At 38.8% G+C, this 21,219-nt stretch overlaps 2 protein-coding genes across 7 annotated transcripts in view; one reads left to right on the top strand and one right to left on the bottom strand.

Moving 5' to 3' along the window:
- LOC117812252 (protocadherin-1-like) overlaps window positions 1-21,219 on the bottom strand; it is a 451,145-nt gene that overhangs the window by 300,627 nt on the left and 129,299 nt on the right. For 4 of the 6 annotated variants that reach the window (XR_004631169.1, XR_004631171.1, XR_004631172.1 and 1 more), the window contains 2 exons: window positions 14,849-14,995; window positions 463-608 (listed from right to left, as the gene is read on the bottom strand). The gene's annotated coding sequence lies outside the window, so the exon portion shown is untranslated. Of the gene's footprint in view, window positions 1-462; window positions 609-11,868; window positions 12,307-12,814; window positions 12,839-14,848; window positions 14,996-21,219 lie in introns of those variants that run through there. The other 2 variants (XR_004631170.1, XR_004631173.1) reach the window with 2 other exon arrangements.
- On the top strand, window positions 7,552-14,110 carry LOC117812255 (protocadherin-10-like). Its single transcript, XM_034682913.1, has 4 exons — window positions 7,552-10,168; window positions 12,056-12,117; window positions 12,214-12,326; window positions 12,659-14,110. Exons 1-4 carry the CDS (start codon window positions 7,634-7,636, stop codon window positions 12,928-12,930), a joined length of 2,982 nt encoding a protein of 993 aa, XP_034538804.1. The 5' UTR covers window positions 7,552-7,633; the 3' UTR covers window positions 12,931-14,110.

Here is a 21,219-nt window from a genome sequence, read left to right on the forward strand (position 1 = left end):
TTTTGCAGAATCTTGTCTCATTTTATTGTTAAGTGTGTTTTATATTTTCACCAACCTCTTTTATATAGACACATAACTATACCTATCATTACAGGTACCCTAAATATTTTTCATTTTAGTTAAGTATATCATTTTGATGGCTGTTGTACTGTCCTGTGATGGGTTATGAGGGTGTCTCTATCAAAGAAAGGCCAAGATTGAACTCACAAAGGGTCGGTAATAAAAGTTTCAGTAAGATTTATATGCAAGATTAGAGGCTGTTGAACAAGGAGGAATTACTCGACTGCTCTACTGTGAAGGGCAATGAAACCATACCAGAATACAGGAATCAAAAATTAACACTGAGAACACCACTCACACTGACTGCCTTATAACATTCACATTCCACACAGTGGACTGAGACAAGTACTTGGAAGCCCAATAGAGGATAGAAATACAATGAAAAAGAAATAGTCTACTCACCATTATAATAAATGACTGTCGCAGTGTCGCTGTAGGCAGTCTTGTGTTAACATCTTAATATCTTTCCTGTCCCCGGTTCACCTGAGGGTATAGGGTCTGTCTCTGGGTTGCAGCATAAAGTCGGAAGCATGAGTCGCCCAGTTTCACTACAAATTTTGGAGAAAGTATGGTTAACTCTCACATGAAGAAATGCAGCACAAAGAGTTTGGTACAACCCTTTTGAGTATATTACAATGTGTTACAGGTCCAACACTGCTGCTGGAACATGTCGACAGTGAAAGACAATTAACAGTCTTGTTGCAAGTAGCTTCTACCTGCACAAGACACACTGAAACATTAATGGGACTTATTTGTCAAACTCCCCTCACAACTCAGCTAAGCTCGAATATGACGCAGTTAAACAAACCTGTAGTGACGTTGGAACCGGTGTACACTGACCCGGTTTAAGCTGGCTGCATAGATGTGTTTAATTAAGCTTCTGTTTGTTTGCGTTTCTTTCGATTTGCGGCACTTTTCCCCGTCCCAGTGACGTCCTCGGGTACTATTGCATCTTGCTGTCAAATTAGAGGTGTTAAGTTATGACAACAGAATACAATTTGCGGTGGAAGCTGATACTCCGTCTAGCTTTCATTCAGGTATTTTTTCGGGGAGTTCAAACCAAACTTGCGCGTTTGTAATGAGGCGTTTAAATTGGCACCAGGTGCTGTGCGCATGTGCATTCGGGCTACCATTAATAATACACTGGGAAAAAATGCCCCTCCAAAAACAAGGAAAAAAAACTTATTTCAAGGTACTTTTACCTTGAAATAGTCAAAAAAATCTGCCTATAGAACAAGTGAAAATTGCTTGGTAAGATTTCTTAAAATAAAAAGTAATATTTAGAAAACTGTGATCTTATAATTAGCAGGGAAAACTTATTTTAAGCAATATTGTATCCGTATTTTAAAGCTTAGTGTCTCAGAATAAGCCAGGAATGCTAACAATTAGTATTTTTTCATTCAAACAAAGATTTTTACACTAATAAATTTCATGTCAACTTCTTCATTTGAGATATATTCACCTTAATTTGAGTTGTATTATAGCAGCACATCTATGGGTTTAAGACCATCTTGTACTTGAAATAAGATTCAAAGTTTAATTTGAGCATTTTGAGATGTAATGTCTTCTTATAGTTAGCTGGATATAATAATATTCAGTCATGTTGTTTTTTAGGATAAGCCAGCTATGCTCAGAAGTAGGTGTTTCATTGTGTGCATGTAGTTTCTGTCCTTCTTTCTTTCTTTCTTTCTTCCTTTCTTTCTTTCTTTCTTTCTTTCTTTCTTTCTTTCTTTCTTTCTTTCTTTCTTTCTTTCTTTCTTTTATCAATGGAGCTGTTTTCTGATAGATTCTCCAATAAAATACATTTACTTAAATCAAGTAAAGTGTTTGTCTTAAATAAAGATTATCTTTCTTCTACAAATAAGCTCTCTGCTTAAAAAATGTATGAAATGAAAAATAAACCTTCTAAATTACAACTCAAAACAAGATCATTTCAAGATTGTTTGTCTTAAGATATTTAAGATGTCTTAAAACACGTCCCTCTATCTCGCTCAAATGTTACTTGTTAAGTAAATGTATCTTAAATCAAGTGGGATAAGACATTTAGACTAAAAATGAAACAATTTCACTTGGTAAGATTTTGAGTTTTTGCAGTGTAAAAGCTCCCTGTAACTGTTGAGGCTAATAAACATATGGAAATAAACCAAGAATGCCATGAAATGACTAGACCTACATTTATCATGCAGTTATATATATACCAGAGTGAAGTTACTTTGGTATTGAAAAGGAGCTATTTCAGTTAACATGGGTATTTGTTCTGTTTAAAGTGACATTATTTGGCAAATATATTATATGTCACTTCACCAGCTATTACGCTGATAAAGGTTTACATACAAAAAATAAAATACTAAAAAGGGATCGCAACCAAAGCTTTTAAATACTTCAAGTTCCAGTGAGAAGATAATAATATAGACGGTGGGAAAAAAATAGTTCTACTTAGACCAATGAAAACTGTGAAATCCCACTACCATAATACATTAAATAAAAAATTAAAAAAAGATATTGTGCTATATAATTTTACCCAGAAACACCAAAAAATGGCAACAATTGGGTAATTTGACTGTTATGGTTCAGTGCTACTTGTACATTGCATACACGTTATGATGTATTGCTCTGGATCTATCAGCTATACCTTAAGTGAGAGTGATAACTATATTTGATCATTTGGTAATATAATTCATAGTTTTGCTATATAGAGTTCTTTAAAATTGAACATTGAATTCAAGTGAGAGCAAACTTGAGTGCAGGATTGTTCTTGTATAATGCAGCACTGCTACACTGATGTAAAGGCCTTTTGAAAGGGAGATATTTTAGATTGTGGGAGTGGGGGAAAGCACTGGTGTGACTAATAACTTTAATGATGGTTCTGTAAGCCATGGCAGTGTAACAGTGAGACGCATGCACAATAAAGGATCCCTGGAACTGGAGCAGCGTAATAGATTTCAGACATTGTTAATTTTATTCTTTACACCTGTGCTTATTTTCCAGCTGTGACATGGTAAAAAAAATGACATCTGTGAGAATGGTCTATTGCTCCTGTAACTTTCAGCTCTTGCACACAAACACGGGAGTTTTCTGTGGCTGATCAGACCTCTGCTCACGTTTAATGTGGGTGTAATTAACTTGATGTCACAGGACCTCGTATGTGATAGAGGTGTAACTTGTCCCACACAAACAGGTGCGACAACAACAATAACAGTAGAGTGAGTGGGGTGTGGATGAAGACAGCCTGTACAGGCACAGTCAGTCCTGATAAATGGTCTAATCAGCCAAAACACTTAAATCACCGGTGTGGGTTTGCTGTGGGTGTGCAAAGCCTCTAAATAAAGGCTATGAATACTTCCCAGACAAGTGGTGGATTTAGTGCAGACACTGTTAGTCAATTGATGGAAACTAATCACAATTTAAAGAAGCAATAATGTCATTTATTAAGCAAAATGTAAAAAATTATCTTTATTTCAGGTGTTCAATTATGTTTATTTGCTGTTTTTCTCTGTTTTGTATTATAGCAAATTGATTCCATAGTTTTTGACAACTGGCTCAGAAAAAGCACTTTTTACTGATGTCATATAACACATGGATAGTCATTTCTTTTAAAAGCTATAAACATTAATTAGTTGTTGAAGCTGCCACAACTAAATCCAAATTAAAGTGTCCTTCAGTCTCTGCAAGCTGCAAGAATTCTGAAGTAAAGTTGCATATGCTACAAAAAGACTGTGTATCAGCAACTCTGATTTAAAGGCCCAACTGTCACATCACAGTAGTGTCCAGATGGTCTGTTTTTGCTGGCAAGACAATATACTAAAAAATTTAGTATATAATACAAAATTGGAACAAAGCAGAACACTTACTTCACTTTGTGCTACTTGCAAGTGTAACATAGACTAAGCTCTCTTTTCAGCACAAACTGAAAGAAACACCATTAAGAACATTTCTATGTATTTTTTCAAACCTTTTATGTCAGCTTTTTTTAATGATGAAACAAGAATCTAATTAACAACAAGAATGCTCCAGTATTAGACATGGGTATGAAAATAAGAAAGTAAGAAATGAAAGGACATCTGTGATATTGTTGATGAAAAACTACCAAAGCAATAGCTGAAAGCCTCACAATGAAAACACCAGGCCTTATGATAGGTCAAATCTGCAGGTCAAACTCCTCTCCTGTCTGCAGTCTGCCTCTCCTTCCTCCTAAACTAATGATCATAGCAACAGAGGAGAAGCCTCTCAAATTGGCTGTCTAACACTTCGTCCTCTTGGGAAACAAGTCCATGCTACACAGACTGAGCAGTCTCTATTGATGCGTGGTGTTGCTGTGTTGTAGCTCGGAGACATCTGCTTGGTGGGGTAATTGTTTAGCCTCTCTGCATCCGGCGGTGACCTGAATTGCTCTGTAATCTCCGAGTCTGAGACATTTTCTTCCTCATTTGCAAAATAGTGCTCATTCCAGTCTTTTCTTTAATGGCATCTTTGCAGAAAATACCAGTGTTTGGACCAAATAATATAATGGCTACAAAAATATGCAAATGTGTTTATTGGTAATAACAATACAAGGATTCTTTTGTAAATGTCTGACCAAAACTGACAACCAAATTGTCAAACAGTCTGTTTTGAGGGGGGTTCCTGATGGATTTAGGAGGCCAGCTTAATGACAAAACAATTGTGATGCTGAAGGAAGACAACCTGACAAATTTGAGGTTGCCAGGTTGTTGAGAAACAAGTAAACAAATCAAACTTTTAAACACAGCTTGTGAACCCTTTAGAAAGGTGACATCCGTTGACATTCAAAGTTCAAAGTCGGTTTCGACTTTAGGAGCCAATCTGAAATGCTATAAGAGCATAAAAGTCCCATATGTTACTCTCAGCTTCTTTCTAAGGACTGCATGCATTGTACATGCTGTTTACACTTGGTGCCATGGCAACAAGGTGTTATAATGTCACTGTTCAGTGAGGTGGTGATTGCCTCATGCACACATGAGTAGGGAAAAGGAGCGAAAAGCAAAACAAAACAGTCCTTTTCTGGCTCTACCTCTCACTTTCCTGAGACTGTCGTGCCTGGACAAGAATTTTGTGTTGATGTTTCCAGAGGCTTTCAGAGCCAAATACCAGCTTGCTACAGTATCTCTTCACTGACATTCATTTTGAGTTTCAAAAATCCACTGAGCCTGCTTCAATGCGATCCCATGAAAACTATTGTGCCTCTAAATTCATGGGACCTCAGGAGAAGAGGAAATCACATGAATCTCTAAAGCTACTTTTTCATCATAGGGAGGTAAACAGAATCACTGTAAGAATAATAGATCAAGATACTGACCTCCTAGCAATTTGTGTTTAACTCAAATAAAGAAAGAGGACTTTACGTCTCATCTCCTCTAATTTCTCTCAGTATCCAATTTTCTAAACTCTGAGGGAAGGAAAGAACAACATTTTTGTGGTGCAACAAAGTCTTAAATAATAAACACAATCACCCATGCGCATGAAGCAATATCCAAATGGATTTTTTGCAGACTATTGAATTGCTTAATTTATTAATGAAAAACTATGTTTACAGATGGAATTGGAGCCAGAATCCTCGACTTTGGTAATATTATTTGTTCAGTTGAGTGCACTTGATAAACTGACACCAACACTTTCTTCCGGGCTGACCCACATTTGAATGTATGCATCAAATTCTCACACTAGCAAAATATAGCCATAACCTTTCTCTGATCACCAGACTGAAAACCATACGGCCTTGTTTCACAGTCCCTATATTATTCCATGCCTTTGTTTAACACCTTTTTCCCATTGCATGTCTGTTATATTTGTAACGTGTGTCGAAGCAAACCGGAGCATAGATAGCAGAATTTCTGCTCATAACCACAGCAGTCAATCATGTGAGAAGTCCTCACGGTCAATTTGCTGTTGGCTCTTCATACCAGGTGGTGCACAGCATCTGTAATGTTTCTCAGGAGGTTAAGTAGAATTCAGAAATAATTAGTTGCACTCAGAACATGTTACATGAGAGACATTTTTCCATTTGGGCAGAATGCACAACACAGTTTCCATGCAACTAAAACCGCTTAAGTGTTAAAAGCTGCAGAATATAGGCTAACCTACTCTAATCCCACAGTTTAAAGCTGGAAAGTAGTTAAAGACAAAGGGATTGATATTCTACTTTTGCCCTTGAGTGAAACAAGAGGGAGGGAGAGAGGGACGAGTGGGAGATATTGTGTGTGCATGTGTGTGTGTGCAAGAGAGACAGGGACATGAGAGATAATCTCTTTTGTATTTTTGATCCCTAAATGTGGTGGTTGTGTCCCCTTATCCAAGCTACTTAGTCTCTGCAATGAGTAAGTGATGCCATGCACTTAGGCTGTGAAAAGCAGGTCAGTATGACCACAGAGAGAAAACCACATGTGCATCACATGGATAGCCCTGGGATTATTCCTCACAAAATGTCTTAATTCCTCTGTTCACTAATGATCCAGGGAAAATGCCCTCTAATCTCCATTCCATTAATTAAAAAGAGCATGAGCCCGTGGAAAACCTCACCATCTGCTGCAGCTTCATTCCTGCAGACAGATTGTGTTTTCAGTTTTTAACCAGGGGAACTGGGTTTTTTAGAGCAACCGAGTGGAGAATACATTGAGGTGGATGGTAAACAGATACAACTGCTCTGTTTGAGTATTAATGCAATAAAATATGCTGGAGAAAAAAACCTGTTTTAAACAAGAGGAACTGCTGCCAGGGTTCTGCAATGACGTCTGGGAATATGAGCTGCTTCCTGAGCCCAATTTTTCAACTTAGAGACTTCAAACCCGTTCTGAGTAACCTAAAAAAAGACTCCTTAGAGTCATAATATAGATAAATAACTGTTTCTATAAAAAAATCAATATTGTTTTTTTTCTGAGAATGATCAAGAAAGAATGTTTATGTCATTCTGAGTGATAGCTTTAATCTTTTTCATAGGGAAGGGTCTGTTTAAGATGTTGTCCCTCTCCTGCTATTCTTTTAGACATAATCAACTAATAGTATTTTAATTTCCCATTCATTTTCTTTAAAGCAATAGATTTAGTATAGCAATAAGTGTAAACTGCATCGCAGCTCGAGAATCAAAAGAGAAGTGTAACTTTTTTCAAGTTTATGAGTCAGAGCAAATTTGCTGCAGGATGATTGGTTTATATCCGATTATGCTAAAATATATCTCTTCAAAATGATGAATCAGTCTTAGAAGAAATTGAATCTAGTGTTTGACCCGCGGTCAGAGCCTGGAGACTGTGACATGAATTTGATCGGGCTAGTAGGCAGGAAAGATTATCCGAGCAGATGTCGTTTTCCCTCCTATTGGAACAGTAGGGCCAATAATAAACAAACGCACACACAGACACACAGAGCGCACACTAATCTGAGATAGGCTAGTAGCCCTTGCACATCCCTTTCTCTCCCCTCTCTTTTCTCTCAGGCAGACAGACGCTGTGCCAGTCCCGCCAATGTCAAGTTATACCAGACTATATTTTGCACATTTCATCCCGTATGAGCACACTTCAGACTCAGTGTTTGGTGTGAGATACGGCTTTGCTTCAGCCTACAGATGGACACACCAGGAGCGAAGAAGAGTCTATTTGGGAAATGGCACGCAGTGTGCCGTTTAGCGTTGCTCACTTGTGTCTTGGATGCAGCCCGGGGACAGATCCGCTACTCTATCCCTGAGGAGTTGGAGCATGGAGCTTTTATTGGCAATATTGCAGAGGACCTGGGCTTGGATTTGAACAAGCTCTCTGCGCGCAGATTCCGGTTAGTCTCGGGAGCCAGGAAGCAATATGTGGAGGTGAATTTGGAAAACGGAGTTTTATTTGTCAATGAAAGAATTGACCGTGAGGAACTATGCGAGCAGAGTTTGTCCTGTTCCTTTCACCTGCAGGTGGTCATAGAAAACCCTCTGGAGCTGTACAGGGTAGAGATGGAAATATTGGACGTAAATGATAACTCTCCTAGCTTCCCATGGAGCGAGTTCAATCTGGACATATCAGAGTCGGCTGTGCCAGGATCTCGTTTCCCACTTGAGAGCGCACAGGATTTGGACGTCGGTTCCAACTCGTTGCGCACCTATTTACTGAGCGTAAATGAACATTTTCTTTTGGATATACAGACGCGCAGTGATGGCAGTAAATTTGCAGAGTTAGTCCTACAGAGCTCACTGGACAGAGAGCAGCAAAGTGCGCATCAAATGGTCCTAACTGCGGTGGATGGGGGCGCGCCGGAGAGATCCGGCACTGCGCAAATTGATATCACAGTTTTGGATGCAAATGATAACGCGCCTGTGTTTGATCAGTCATTTTACAGAGTTAGACTTGCTGAGAACGCACCAAAAGGCACAGTTGTTATAAAACTCAATGCGTCCGATCTAGACGAGGGTCCCAATGCTGATATAACCTACTCATTCAGCGGCCACGCTCCACTCAAAGTGCGCCAGCTCTTCAGTGTAGACGCGCGCACGGGGGAAATCAAAGTCAAAGGCGTTATAGATTATGAAAAGGCTAGGATGCATGAAATTTATGTTCAAGCTAAAGATAAAGGCCCATCGGCTGTGGCAGTTCACTGTAAAGTGCTAGTGAATGTTTTGGATAAAAACGACAACCTCCCAGAGGTGATCCTCACATCCGTGTCCACACCTGTCCAGGAGGACGCACCCCCGGGAACAGTGATAGCTGTCATTAGCGTAATGGACAAAGACTCAGGTGAAAACGGGAATGTGGACTGTGAGATCCCCCATCATGTCCCATTTCAACTCCACTCATCCTTTAAGAACTACTACACATTAGTAACTTCGGATTTTCTGGACAGAGAGGGAGTCGCTGAGTACAACATCACCCTCACTGCCAGAGATATGGGCTCTCCACCTTTATTCACGCGGAAAACTATTCTGGTCCAAGTGTCTGATGTAAATGATAACGCGCCTCGCTTCAAGCAGCCCTCGTATACTGTGTATCTGACAGAGAATAACGCGCCGGGTGCTTCTATCTGCTCTGTGACAGCGCAGGATCCCGATTCTGGCCAAAACGCATACCTTTCCTACTCTATAATGGATGCTGATATTCAGGGAATGGCCATGTCCACGTATGTGTCCATCAACTCAGACAACGGGAACATTTACGCACTGCGATCGTTTGACCACGAGCAACTTAAAAACTTTCAGATCACGGTTCAGGCGCAAGACGCAGGTTTCCCGCCTCTGATCAGCAACGTTACGGTAAATATCTTCATTCTGGACCAGAACGATAATGCACCTGTTATTGTTTCACCAGTCACCCGAAATGGCACAGCACCCAGCGAATCATTGCCCAGATATGCAGACGCCGGTCACCTTGTCACCAAAATCAGCGCAGTGGACGCAGACGCGGGTCAAAACTCGCGTCTCTTTTATCAGATGCTCCAAGCAACAGATCCAAGCTTGTTCAGCGTAGCCCTCTACACGGGGGAAATCAGGACAATCCGCCAGCTGGTGGAGAAAGACCCCACGAGGCATAGACTGGTCATTCTCGTGAAGGACAATGGTCAGCCGCCCCTCTCGGCCACAGTTTCCATCATCCTGTCAGTGGTTGACAGCCTGCCAGATTTACAGCCCGATTTGGGTGACCTGTCACTAAGCCCGCATCACAGTTCTAACTTCACCCTCTACTTAATCGTGTCTCTGGGCGCAATATCCTTCACGTTTCTGGTGGCTATAATCGTCCTGGTTACAGTGCGCAGACTGAAGGGCAGACCGTCCAACAGAGAGTCCAAATTTCCCTCCATGAGTTCAGGCTGCTGCAGCGGTTGCTGCACACGCTCAGAAGCATCCACCACCTCAGAAGTGTTCAAAAAGTCCAACCTGAACATTCGGATGTCCGCAGGCGCACCCGGCTGCGCAGATTCAACCAGCAACGGCGCAGTTCCGCAGGTCTACTGTTACAAAATGTGTCTGACCCCAGAATCGTCCAAAAGTGACTTCATGTTCCTCAAACCCTGCAGCCCAGTGATGTCAGTACAGCAGAACAACGCCAAGAGCACAGACTATCTGACCTCTGGCTGGAGCGCGCTGGACCGGAATGAGCTGGCCAACAACAGAGCAACGACCCCAAATGAGGTAATATAGCCCACTGAAATATACCCAAACATACAAAAAGACATGGTGGAGGGGGATATTTATGTTATCATATCACTTAAGTAGTACACTTATCCCAAAACTAGAACACTAGTCATCCCTCGGTCTAACTTTTATTAAAGCTCCTGCAAGGAGTTTTGAACTGGTTTTGAAACAGAAAGTAACAGCAATGCCTCTCTATGACCTACAACTTCAAATGAGAGTATCACTGAAAACACTGATCATTTGTATTCAATATTCCGTAAAGCCTGTAACCTCTGCCAGGGGTGTGTGCCAGACCAGGTAATTTATAGCTTGCTGTTGTTAACCTTTCTTCTTTTTGCAAACCGCATTTCCACAATGAGTGATACATTTGACTTTAAAAAAACAGTAAATTAGATTTATTTTTCAGAAAAAACTTCCTACTCTTGTAAAGGACAAAACCAACACAGAGATAAGAGCTACCACATTGTCCATATGGGGCACCAAAGTCAACACAAACTAAAAGAGCCTCACAGGATCTTTGTATTTGTCTTAAAAATGCTTGTATGACAGTTGATATCTGTGTTATGGTGTTGAAAAATTCAGCTAATTCCAAAATGCACAAAACTGTAGTTCCTCAAGTGCCCACTTGAGGCTTGCACCAAAAGCCACCAAATCCCCATTGACCTGCATGTTAAAACAGCAATTTTTGCAGTAGAATTAAACAAGTTTGCAACCCGGTACAAAAATGATATTTGTCACACTTGCTCATTTCTTTGTTCGAACACACTGTAAGCAGTTGATTTCTATTTAATCATTTTACAGATATCAAGCATTAGAGTTATGAATAAATTAACTGACATCAGGCACATTGGCCCAAAGCCCACCTCAGCTCCATCTCTTTGCCTGTGAGTAGTTTTAGGGAAGGTTGAGTCAGCATTTCCACTTAAGGGGCCCACCATTGATAGGCTTCATAACACCTCTTCAGAAACCAGTGAATTACATCATTGATACTACATCCATGAGTAATACAGCCTATAGTTTAATCAAAAATTATTGCAATTGAATGTTTTAAATATAATCAAATGAGCATCCTAAATCAAGTTGTTCAACCAGGCTATATTTGAACTTGTTTGTTATCTAGATGGTAAAACCAACATTAGATGCATTACTTCTCTGAAATGTTTGATGCAAGAAATCCATTAGAATATATAGCCTCAAACAACCCACATGTTGTGACAGCATACCCTGCAGTCTGGGTAAATTACCACAGTGTGTCAAGGTACATGACATCCGCATAAAAGGTGTTGCCAAGATAAAAGAGATGCATATTTTTATCACAGACTTGAAGCTGTCTTTTGATCTTGCTGTAGTCAATAGCATCAGAACATCCATACACAACTGTATAACCTCGCATTAGCTGCATGAGCAGATTAGTTACTAATTTATTTAGAGAATTCATTTTGCTGCATCTTTTTCATCATGATAATGTTACTTATATGGCCTGCCAATGCAAGAGATGCATATCATAACTTTTTTAATCGCCTGGAAAGAACATAACTCAAAGGCTTCTCTTCATTCTTCCATCTTTTCTCAACATTTTAACTTTGTTAGACTTTATGTTTTCCTATGGAACTTATCTGACACCTACAAGAGATAAAATGCATGTGACTTTTAACTGTGAATGTAGAGTATATCCTTTTTAAATAAGATACTAGCAATATTATATGCATTTTTAATGGGGATTGCATGCGGATTGTACATATTTGCATGAGTGGACCCCAGAAAGGGTAGTTGCTAAATTGGTGGTAACTTATGGGGATCCAAATAACAAATAAAATGAAAATTACAAATAAAATCATTGCATCTAGATATCACTAATCAACGTTTTTTGTTTCAACTGTGCAGCTCAAGTATTCAAACAAGGACTGGACCTTGACCAAGAACCAACGCAACTCAGCCTACAAGAGGTAAACACACATGCACCAATTGCATTACACTTACAGTACATGTTGTTACAAAGACACAATCAGACTTATCATGGTGCTGTATCTTTATCTCTGCAGGTATAGTTCAGCAAACATGGAAGGCACTCTCTCCCGTCAACAAAAGTATGATGCTGAAGGATTCTCTTGCCCTGTAGCTCCTCAGTACTGGACCTGGGGAAACCACATGAAAGGTAGGTGGTTACTGCTCTTTATTACACATGAAAGTGGGCGATGGCGCGGGGGCTCTCCTGTGTCTGAGCCTAGGGATTTATTCTGAATTATAAAACAGTAAACTGAAAAGCAGATAATACCCGACCCACAAACTGTAGGGGGATTTTAATACATCAACACAAGGATTACTAAAGTCCCTGCAAGAAGTGTTTAGCCTTTTTTTTGCGAGAACAAATTTTAAGTAGATGCCTTTAAAGCCACCTTATTCAGATCAAGTACACTGTATGTAAATATGAGCTTTTTGCAGGAATAATCTGCCGATACAAACTGTAATTTATGCACATTTTTACAGACTGCAAGATGTCTCTTCAAGAGGGAGCAGTTCCTAACTACTCTTGGGTTCCAAAGTACACTCAGCCTCATTCTGAGCCTCCAGATTACCAGCACAATGTCTATATACCTGGCACCACGTCTGACTACAGCACTCTGAAGCTGGCACCCAGAGGAGAGCTGGATGTCTACAACACCTTCTCTACATTTGGAAAGAAAAAGAAATACATCTCACACTATGAACAATCTTTTGACAGAGATGATGGTATCATAAGCAATGACATCTTCAATTGATTTAACATGTTCTGTATAGTCTCTGTACTTTAAATGCTTTTAACTGGTTTCAGTTGTTCAACTCTGCATTTCTTCTACAGTGTGAGTATTGTACTTGGAGGCTGAGAGACTGTTTCGCCTTTTTAAAAGGTAATTCAATAACACTCCATACCAGAAAAAAATAATATTTTTGTAAATACTTTGAGTATGAAAAAGTCTAGTATACACGCTGCATCCTCTGCAGCCATCTGTGAGCTCAGGATTTGCTCTGTTTGAAAGTTACAGGTGCTCAGTAAAAATCTAAGTGAATGTCTCACTTGAGAATATTTTTTTTTCTTAATGTTGACATCTTAAAGTCTATAAAACAAGAGTTTTCCATGTACCAGTCACATTTATTGTATGTAGATGCACCTTATTGTCTTATAGGGACAGCTAATGAGTGCAATATTGTGTCAAAGCTGTGAACAAACTTACTGTAACACCAAGATTTTAATCTTTTTATATATCAAAGATGTGTATTTAAAAAAAAAAATACAACATTGTGCTTGACGAAATGCAGAATCTTTGCAGGCATTATTTTTCACAGATGTAGTAAATCTTGAAGGATAATGCAGCTTAGTTACAATTGTAGTTGTCCAATGAGTTCAGAAACTGTCACTGAACCATGCATGCTGAATTTTGGTAACAGGTTATTTGTTCATTGTCCATTAAATGTGAAAACAGTTCACATACAACGCACAATCAATGCAGACAGATATAAGAGGTGACGTAATGAACATTGCAAGCAGCACATGTTCATTTAAAAAGATCTTCAGTGGAGATGCATGTGACTTCAGAAATATGAATCAAAATGTTAATTGTGTCCATCAGGATGTAAACAAGCAGGGTTCACTGAGCAATTATGTTACAAGGAAGCACAGCAGCACAGCAGCACAGCAGCACAGCAGCACAGATGTAATGTTGCTCATTTGGCTTGTGCAGAACTCCATAACAATGACACATCGCATTAAAAAGTTGACACTTGAGGGCAATAAAAGAGCTACAATGCTACTGCAATAACATTCTGTTTGTAAGGTCACTTCTGTTTCAGATGTTGTATGCATTCCAGATGTGTATTTATTATTGGATGTGATTTGTATATCCAAAATGAAACTGTATATATTCTATGTACAGTATATATTGATATCAATAAATCTGTTCTCAGCTCTATAGTGTTACTTCTTACCAAACAACCACACTCTTATTCCTGTTTTTGGTAGATGCTGAATTACTGTGTGTGGATGGATGGATGGATGGATGGATGGATGGATGGATGGATGGATGGATGGATGGATGGGTGGATGGATAGATGGATGGATGGATGGATGGATGGATGGATGGATGGATGGATGGATGGATGGATAGATGGATAGATGGATAGATGGATAGATGGATAGATGGATAGATAGATAGATAGATAGATATGAAGATAGGTAGATGGACTTTATCAATCCCAAACTGAAAAATGATGGTCCAGCAGCAGCAAGTTTTCATTGGAAATACAATTCTGTGGAAAAAAAACCTTGGCACTAGCAGGGTTGTGTCCAGACTTTTTTGGAGCGGGGGGGGGGGCTCTGCCGGGTGCACTTAATTGTTCATGGGTGGCATGATGTCTCTTTGCACATTTATGGATAAGAGTCATTTATTCAGCCATTCTTTTTCTATTCATCATATCTTTTTTGACAACTGACATTCAAGTAATGACCAATAACATTAAAGCAGTGCAAAGATGCTGTATTCAGAATAACAAAGCAGATGGGCAGTATTATTATGTTTGCTAAGGGCTAAAAAAATAAATAAACAAAATAAACAAATTAAATAAATAAGTATAATTGTATGTATTTATTCATTTGTGTGTATATGTGTGTGTGGTGTGTGTAAGTGTGTCCAAGATATTTACCGACACAACCAAGAAGTTGTTTCAACACACAGTAGGTCCCTCCTCCAACAACGGTTAAAGATTTTGGGGTGGCACCAAGAGTGTCCAGTAAGGTTTTAGAAGGGCCCCTGCCATCCCTGGCTGCCTCTCTGGACACGCCCCTTGATTCTAGTAGAAAGAAAGGAAAAAATATTTTTATGAAACATTTCTAAATAACAGCAACATACAGTATATATAAATTGTGTAACTATTTTGTAACTTGTAAAATATAAAGCTGAATTATATCAAAAGTGTAAAAATAGGGACTCCGGTTGAGGCCAGTGTTGTGTGCCCATTATAGGGAGGCAATATTTCTCATCGCAGTAGTCACTGATTAAACTCCCAGCCATCTCCCTATCTCTACTCCTCACATTTCCTGTGAGGGTTCAGCTGTCCCATCAATACGGTGATACAAATTTCCTCCAAAAATAACAAAACAGTCAACACTTAGTAAAAACTAAAATTAGAAATGTTAATACACTTTAGAAAATAAAATATAACATATATTCTATTACATAAAATATAATGCTGAAATATATCTGAGCTGTAATTAAGGCTTAATAAGCTATTTTGCTTAATACAAAGATAAATACAAAATATAGTTCAGTAAATCTAAGATAGGGAAATAAAGTATATTTGAAACACAAACACACTTTGCAGGGAGAATAGAATTAAGAGAATAGAATACATTTTATTTGTTGATGTTGAAAATTGTCTTTGGGTTCATAAAAATCACAAATGACCTGAATGAAAATATAAGACAACATTGAAAGACAAGAAATTAAGATAGTGCCTCGAGTTCTTTCCATCCTCACAGTCAACATAACTCTTAAACAAAGACAATAACCTTCAGAAGTTGTAATTGTACTTGAAAGATTAAATCTAAAACAAACACAACTATTTCATAAACAGCTTGAAATAAAAAGTAACAGAGCATGGGGTCACTTGTGTTAGTAGATGTGGTAGAGGTCTCAGTGTGCAATAAAGTGAAAGAGTTGTGAATGAAAATGTGCAGTAACAGAGCACAAAGTACTTTATGTGAAAATATGTGATCAGTGATTGAAAAGAGCACATAGGCTTTTGTTACACAATGGACCAATTATAAATAAATAACAACAAATTAAGTAGTAGAGATACGGAAGAAGATTACTGCCACTGAAAAAAATAAAAATGAAGGTCCAAGAAAAAAGTCAGAATTCTGACATTTTTTCTCAGAACAAAAACATTAAAAATATATATTGGACCTTACTTTAATTTTTTTCAGTGGCCCTAATCCTCTTCCGTATAGAGAATACTTCTGACCGAGAAGGTTTTTCTTTCAACGCTATCAATTTTTTAACAATATCATAGTTTTGATAGTGATATATGATATATGGTAGGAGCCTGATTAGCTTCTCAACTTCAAGACACGCACTTTGCAAGGTGCCTGAAGAAGAGCTCTGAACAAATTTAGTCTTTTAATATTTTGCTTTTTTTCATTGAATTTTTTGGTGGGATCCTTCTGGGTCGGTACTGAGATTTTTGTATAAAAGTGTCACCTTGTGATCCATGAAGTCATATATTTGGGATACTTACTACCAAACCATTAAAAAAATGATACTGAAAAAAAAGTGTATAATTGACAAGGATACAAGGGAGAACCTGGCTCTGTGACATGTCACCTCTGGTTGGAGAAGCTGTTAGCTGTTATGGTTTATGGCTCTGAGTGTTATTTAACCCTTTCTCTTAAACTGTTCTGGTCCGTAAAGTCAGGGTTTCAGGTACTTCTCTGGGGATAATCCTTCAGATCCTGCACCTCTGACTGATCTATTGCCGTCCAGGGAGTTAATCTTGGTCCAGAGCCTGACTGCCTCAGTGAACTGCTCCATGTTCAAAAAGCCGAGTTCCGATGGCAGCTTTCAGATGTATTTTAAAGTCTTTAACGACAGAGCCAGGGGGATGAAACCTTTGAGGAAAAATTTAATATATTTTTCTGTCATTAAAAGACAGACATTAAAATTCAAACCCAGATAGACCCACAGCTATATCCTGCCAATAAGCACAGATAATCAAGCCAAGATTTATCTTTGACTGTGTCACAAACAGAACTAAAAACCAGCCAGGCTCAGCAGTCATAATAAGTCCCCTGAGCTAAAAGCAGAGACACTTAGCATATGTTTGTCTTCTGTGCCATTTTAAATCTGTTCAGATTCCAATTCTAGGCTGTTTTTTTCCCCTCCCATCTCTCCCAACAAGCCATACCTTCTATATATCCAGTTAAGCAGAGTGGTATTCCTTTATTACTCCACCAGAGGGAGCCTTTCCACCACAGATACCTCATCTGAACAAACTAAACCTGTCTGGATTGTTTGAGGGTTGTAAGCCAACATTTGAATCCCTTGTTAATATCAACTAAAATTGGGGTTACATCTGAAAATCATGTCTAGTTTATGTATTTGGAACAAATTTAAGTGAGTTAAAATGTGCTTAAATCGATTGTTAGAAGATTAATTGTATCACTTGTAGAAAAATGTAACATTCCAAAATTTGACATACCTTCAGTATGTAGTACATGCATGGTAAATTGCTTGTAAGAACCCCGGTCACATGAGACGTCTCTTACTATTTCTCCGTCTCCTGCTGTTAATCATTATCAAATCAGTCATTTGGTGGACTGGTGGCATGGCTTTAATCAACAGTTGTACAGCACCTACAGTGGCCATAACTCCTCATCTCCTGGTAAATAAGCAACTGGGTGAAGAAGATCCTGTTTATATCCTCATTCTAAAAATGAATGGCACAGTGTAAAATGTTAATAAAAAACAGAATCTGATGGTTTACAAACCATTTACACCCTATGGACAATGAAGTAAAGACAACATGTCAAATGATGACACTGAAAATTTGTATTGTTTTGTGAAAAATGCTCGTTTTAAATTTGATGCCATGTTCCAATAAAGTTGGGCAGGGGCATATTTAATATTGTGTTGCATCCCTTCTTCTTTAAACAACTCTCTGAAAACATTTGGGAACCAAGGAGACCAGTTTCTGGAGTTCTGAAAGGGAAATGTTGTCCCATTCTTTCCCAGTGTAGGATTGCAGCTGTTCAACCATTCAGGGTCTGCAAATGTTTTTAGGGGTGGAACGTTGGAACTGCAGGCAGCCCAGATTAGTACCTGGACTCTTCTACTTCAGAGCCATACTGTTGTTACAATGTTACAATGTCATTGAGCAGACGCTTTTATCCAAAGCGACGTACATACGAGAACAAGAACAACACAAGCAAAGATCTAGACAAGAGGAAACAAGATCAGTACTAGTAACAAAGTGCTTCAAGTCCATTTGGGTGCAGGTACTGCCAAGCAGTGTAAAGGCAATGCAAAAAGGAAAAAATAATTAAAAAAATATATCTATATTTTTTATATTAAAATAAGGAACATCTACAATGAAGCAACCAAACAATTTAAGACCTTCCATTATCATCATCATCAACAATTAACTTGTCATCACCACAATAATTACCAGAGTACCAAGTGCTGGGTCACTCAAGAGCTGAACACAGATTCCCAGAGTAGAGCAGGACAGTGCGAGTCAACTGTAGCTGGAAGACATGATCTGCCACTGGGTACAACAGTGGAGAATAGTCTAGCTAAGTGCATAGTGTTTCCTAAAGAGCTGGGTCTTTAGCTGTCTTTTGAAAGTAGAGAGGGATTCTGCAGATCGAATGGAGTTGGACAATTCATTCCACGTGTAATACCTACAGATCCTTCTCATCTTTGGAGAAGAGGATGTAACATCAATGATTTCCATGAAGAACGTCAAATTTTTCCACTCTACAACACCTTAAATAGGCTCAGGCTTAAATAAATCGCAAACATTACTGGATGTTTATTTTGTTTCTCTCTCTGGTACATAAAGGGCTTTGTCCCTTTATTACAGGGCTTTCTCTTGATTCTCTGAATATTTAATGATATTGCAAACTGAAGTTGATGAAATCCCCAAATTCATTGCAATTATACGCTGAGGAACATTATTCTGAAACTATTTTCTTATGCAGCCTCTCACAGAGTGGTGAATCACTTCACATTGTTACATCTGAGACACTGAGCCTCTCTGGAAAGCCTTTTTTCTACCTTCATATCTTTTCAGACTCTTCGGGCCTGGTATCATGTTGAAACATTTCCAAAGCTGTGAAAACATTTGGCGAGGATTGAAATTTTCAGGGTACTAAAATCTTATTAAATAAATCTATGAGTTATATTCATCAACGTAACAATTTTGTTTGGACAGCCTTAAACTGGAAATTCCAAACTGTGTAGAAAAAAATGTAGATATATAAAAAGTAGGTATGTTAATAATTCATTTAAAGCCTGTGTTTAATAATTTGGTGTTACATCATTTTTTTAAATGTACATTAAAAGTAATTTTCTGTGTGCCTGTTTGTGTGGTAGGTGGAGTGCTGTAATTCTCCCAAGTGTCACTTGATGGAGCCAGAGTATAGGAATGAACAGGACCCATCCTCACCCCAACACTCCTCATGCAAGTTACAATCCCCTTAGTGTGGGAAACCAATCACATTAAAATACAGCAGCACAAACAATGACAGGAAGTCAAAGCTGCTTAGTTATCACACTGCGGGGACAGTGATTGTTATACCCGAAGTAGAGCTTCACTGTAGGTCACTCCAAAGTAAATTAAAATATATTTTCCCATGACTTCAGTAGATACATTGAACAGCATTTTAAAAGAGCGACATCTTATACAGCTCCATGAATGTTGTCTGGTTCTTTGAAGAGATGTGTGTGTGTGTAAAGTAGTCTGCACAGGTTACGTGTATATTACAAATGTATTACCCACCTGTGTTGTTTAATAAGTGGGAAAATGTACAGTGAGCAGGTTTTTACACTGGAGGTTGGAGAAATGCTAACAGGGTGAGACAAGGTGATACCCTCAGTTTCATGTCAATGCCCTGCTCAGTCTGTCAGGATCCCAGTCCACTGTAACAATACACACACTTAACACTTTAAAAGAGCCTGTAGCAGTAACACAAAATTAGTCTTTCATCATAGTATTGCCAGTGGCTCCCAAAGGGACACAGAAAGTTAGGAATGACACAACTTTAAAAAATAAACCCCTCCTCATGTTCCTGTCATATTTCTGATCTATATCGTTTGAGCATCCAACTTTATTGTTACAATAATTGTGGTAGAATTTGAATATTAACTGTCTCTTGCTTACATGACTATTTGTTTGTCTGTACCTAGGCAATGTAAAACATGGATGTAGTCTTCGTGACATCACTCACTGGTTTCTGAAGCGGCATTATGAAGCCCAAAGATGTCGGTCACCATGTTGGAAATGCTGGCTCTAAAAAACTTCCAGCTAAGCTACAAACTGGAATCAAAAAGTGTTGCCTGGAACACAACTACAAGTTGCCACCTTTTAGTAAAATCAGCCACGTCTCTATTTATGCCTAATAATGCCTAACTTCTAGTCTTTTTTTAATTTAAAGTTATATTTTTGGGCCTTTTTGCCTTTATTTTATAGGGCAGCTGAAGAGAGACAGGAAATGTGGGGAGTAGAGAGCAGAGGAAGACATGCAGGAAATGGTCGACCGGCTGGGAATCGAACCAGCAACCCCTGAGACGTGGACTGTAGCCTCTGTGGGGTGCTTAGACAGCTAGGCCACCAGTGCCCCTAGCTTCTAGTCTTGATGTAACAAAACAGACAAGTCAACATCCCTCCCACTACCCCCGCAGTTATCATGAATAACTAATTGAGTTATAGAGACCAAGACCTTTTTGTTCTGGACCAGATTGTACACATTTAATTCTGCCTCAAAAGACAGCATCATTATATGGGATTGAACAGGGTTTTAGCACCTAAAACTGCCACTTGTTCTGTACTTGGGATACATATAACCTGGAGTCAAATTCATCCTATGTTTACACATAGCTGGTCTATAAAACTGATTCAGGAGATCATTGGAGTCAGCCTGCCCTCCATCCAGGACTTGTACTGGTCCAGGACCAGGAAGTGGGCCAGTAACATCTCTGTAGACCCCTCACACCCTGGAAACTTACTTTTCAAACTCCTTCCCTCCGGTCGACATTATAGAGCTCTGTACGGAAAAACATCCAGACACAGGAACAGTTTCTTCCCCGCGGCCGTCACACTGATGAACACTTAACACTGTGTCATAAACTAGCTCATGGACAGAGCCACCTTCATCCTTTCACTATTGCACGTTATCATGTTTGTCTATTGTTTCTTTTATTGCACTCGTGCCTTTTGTACTTATATATATATATTTTTTTATTAGTACTTGATTTATTAGTACTTGATTATTTGTATTCTTGAGATACATTGTGATT

Source organism: Notolabrus celidotus, chromosome 5 (genome assembly GCF_009762535.1).
Source record: "Notolabrus celidotus isolate fNotCel1 chromosome 5, fNotCel1.pri, whole genome shotgun sequence".
Lineage (NCBI taxonomy): Eukaryota > Metazoa > Chordata > Actinopteri > Labriformes > Labridae > Notolabrus > Notolabrus celidotus.

What these genes read in the sequence shown, in the direction of transcription:
- LOC117812255 (XM_034682913.1), top strand. Translation starts at nt 7,634, where the DNA reads ATGGACACACCAGGAGCGAAGAAGAGTCTATTTGGGAAATGGCACGCA. An exon ending in CGCAACTCAGCCTACAAGAG is followed by an intron (nt 12,118 to 12,213) that starts GTAAACACACAT and finishes TTATCTCTGCAG; the next exon opens with GTATAGTTCAGCAAACATGG. An exon ending in CTGGGGAAACCACATGAAAG is followed by an intron (nt 12,327 to 12,658) that starts GTAGGTGGTTAC and finishes ACATTTTTACAG; the next exon opens with ACTGCAAGATGTCTCTTCAA.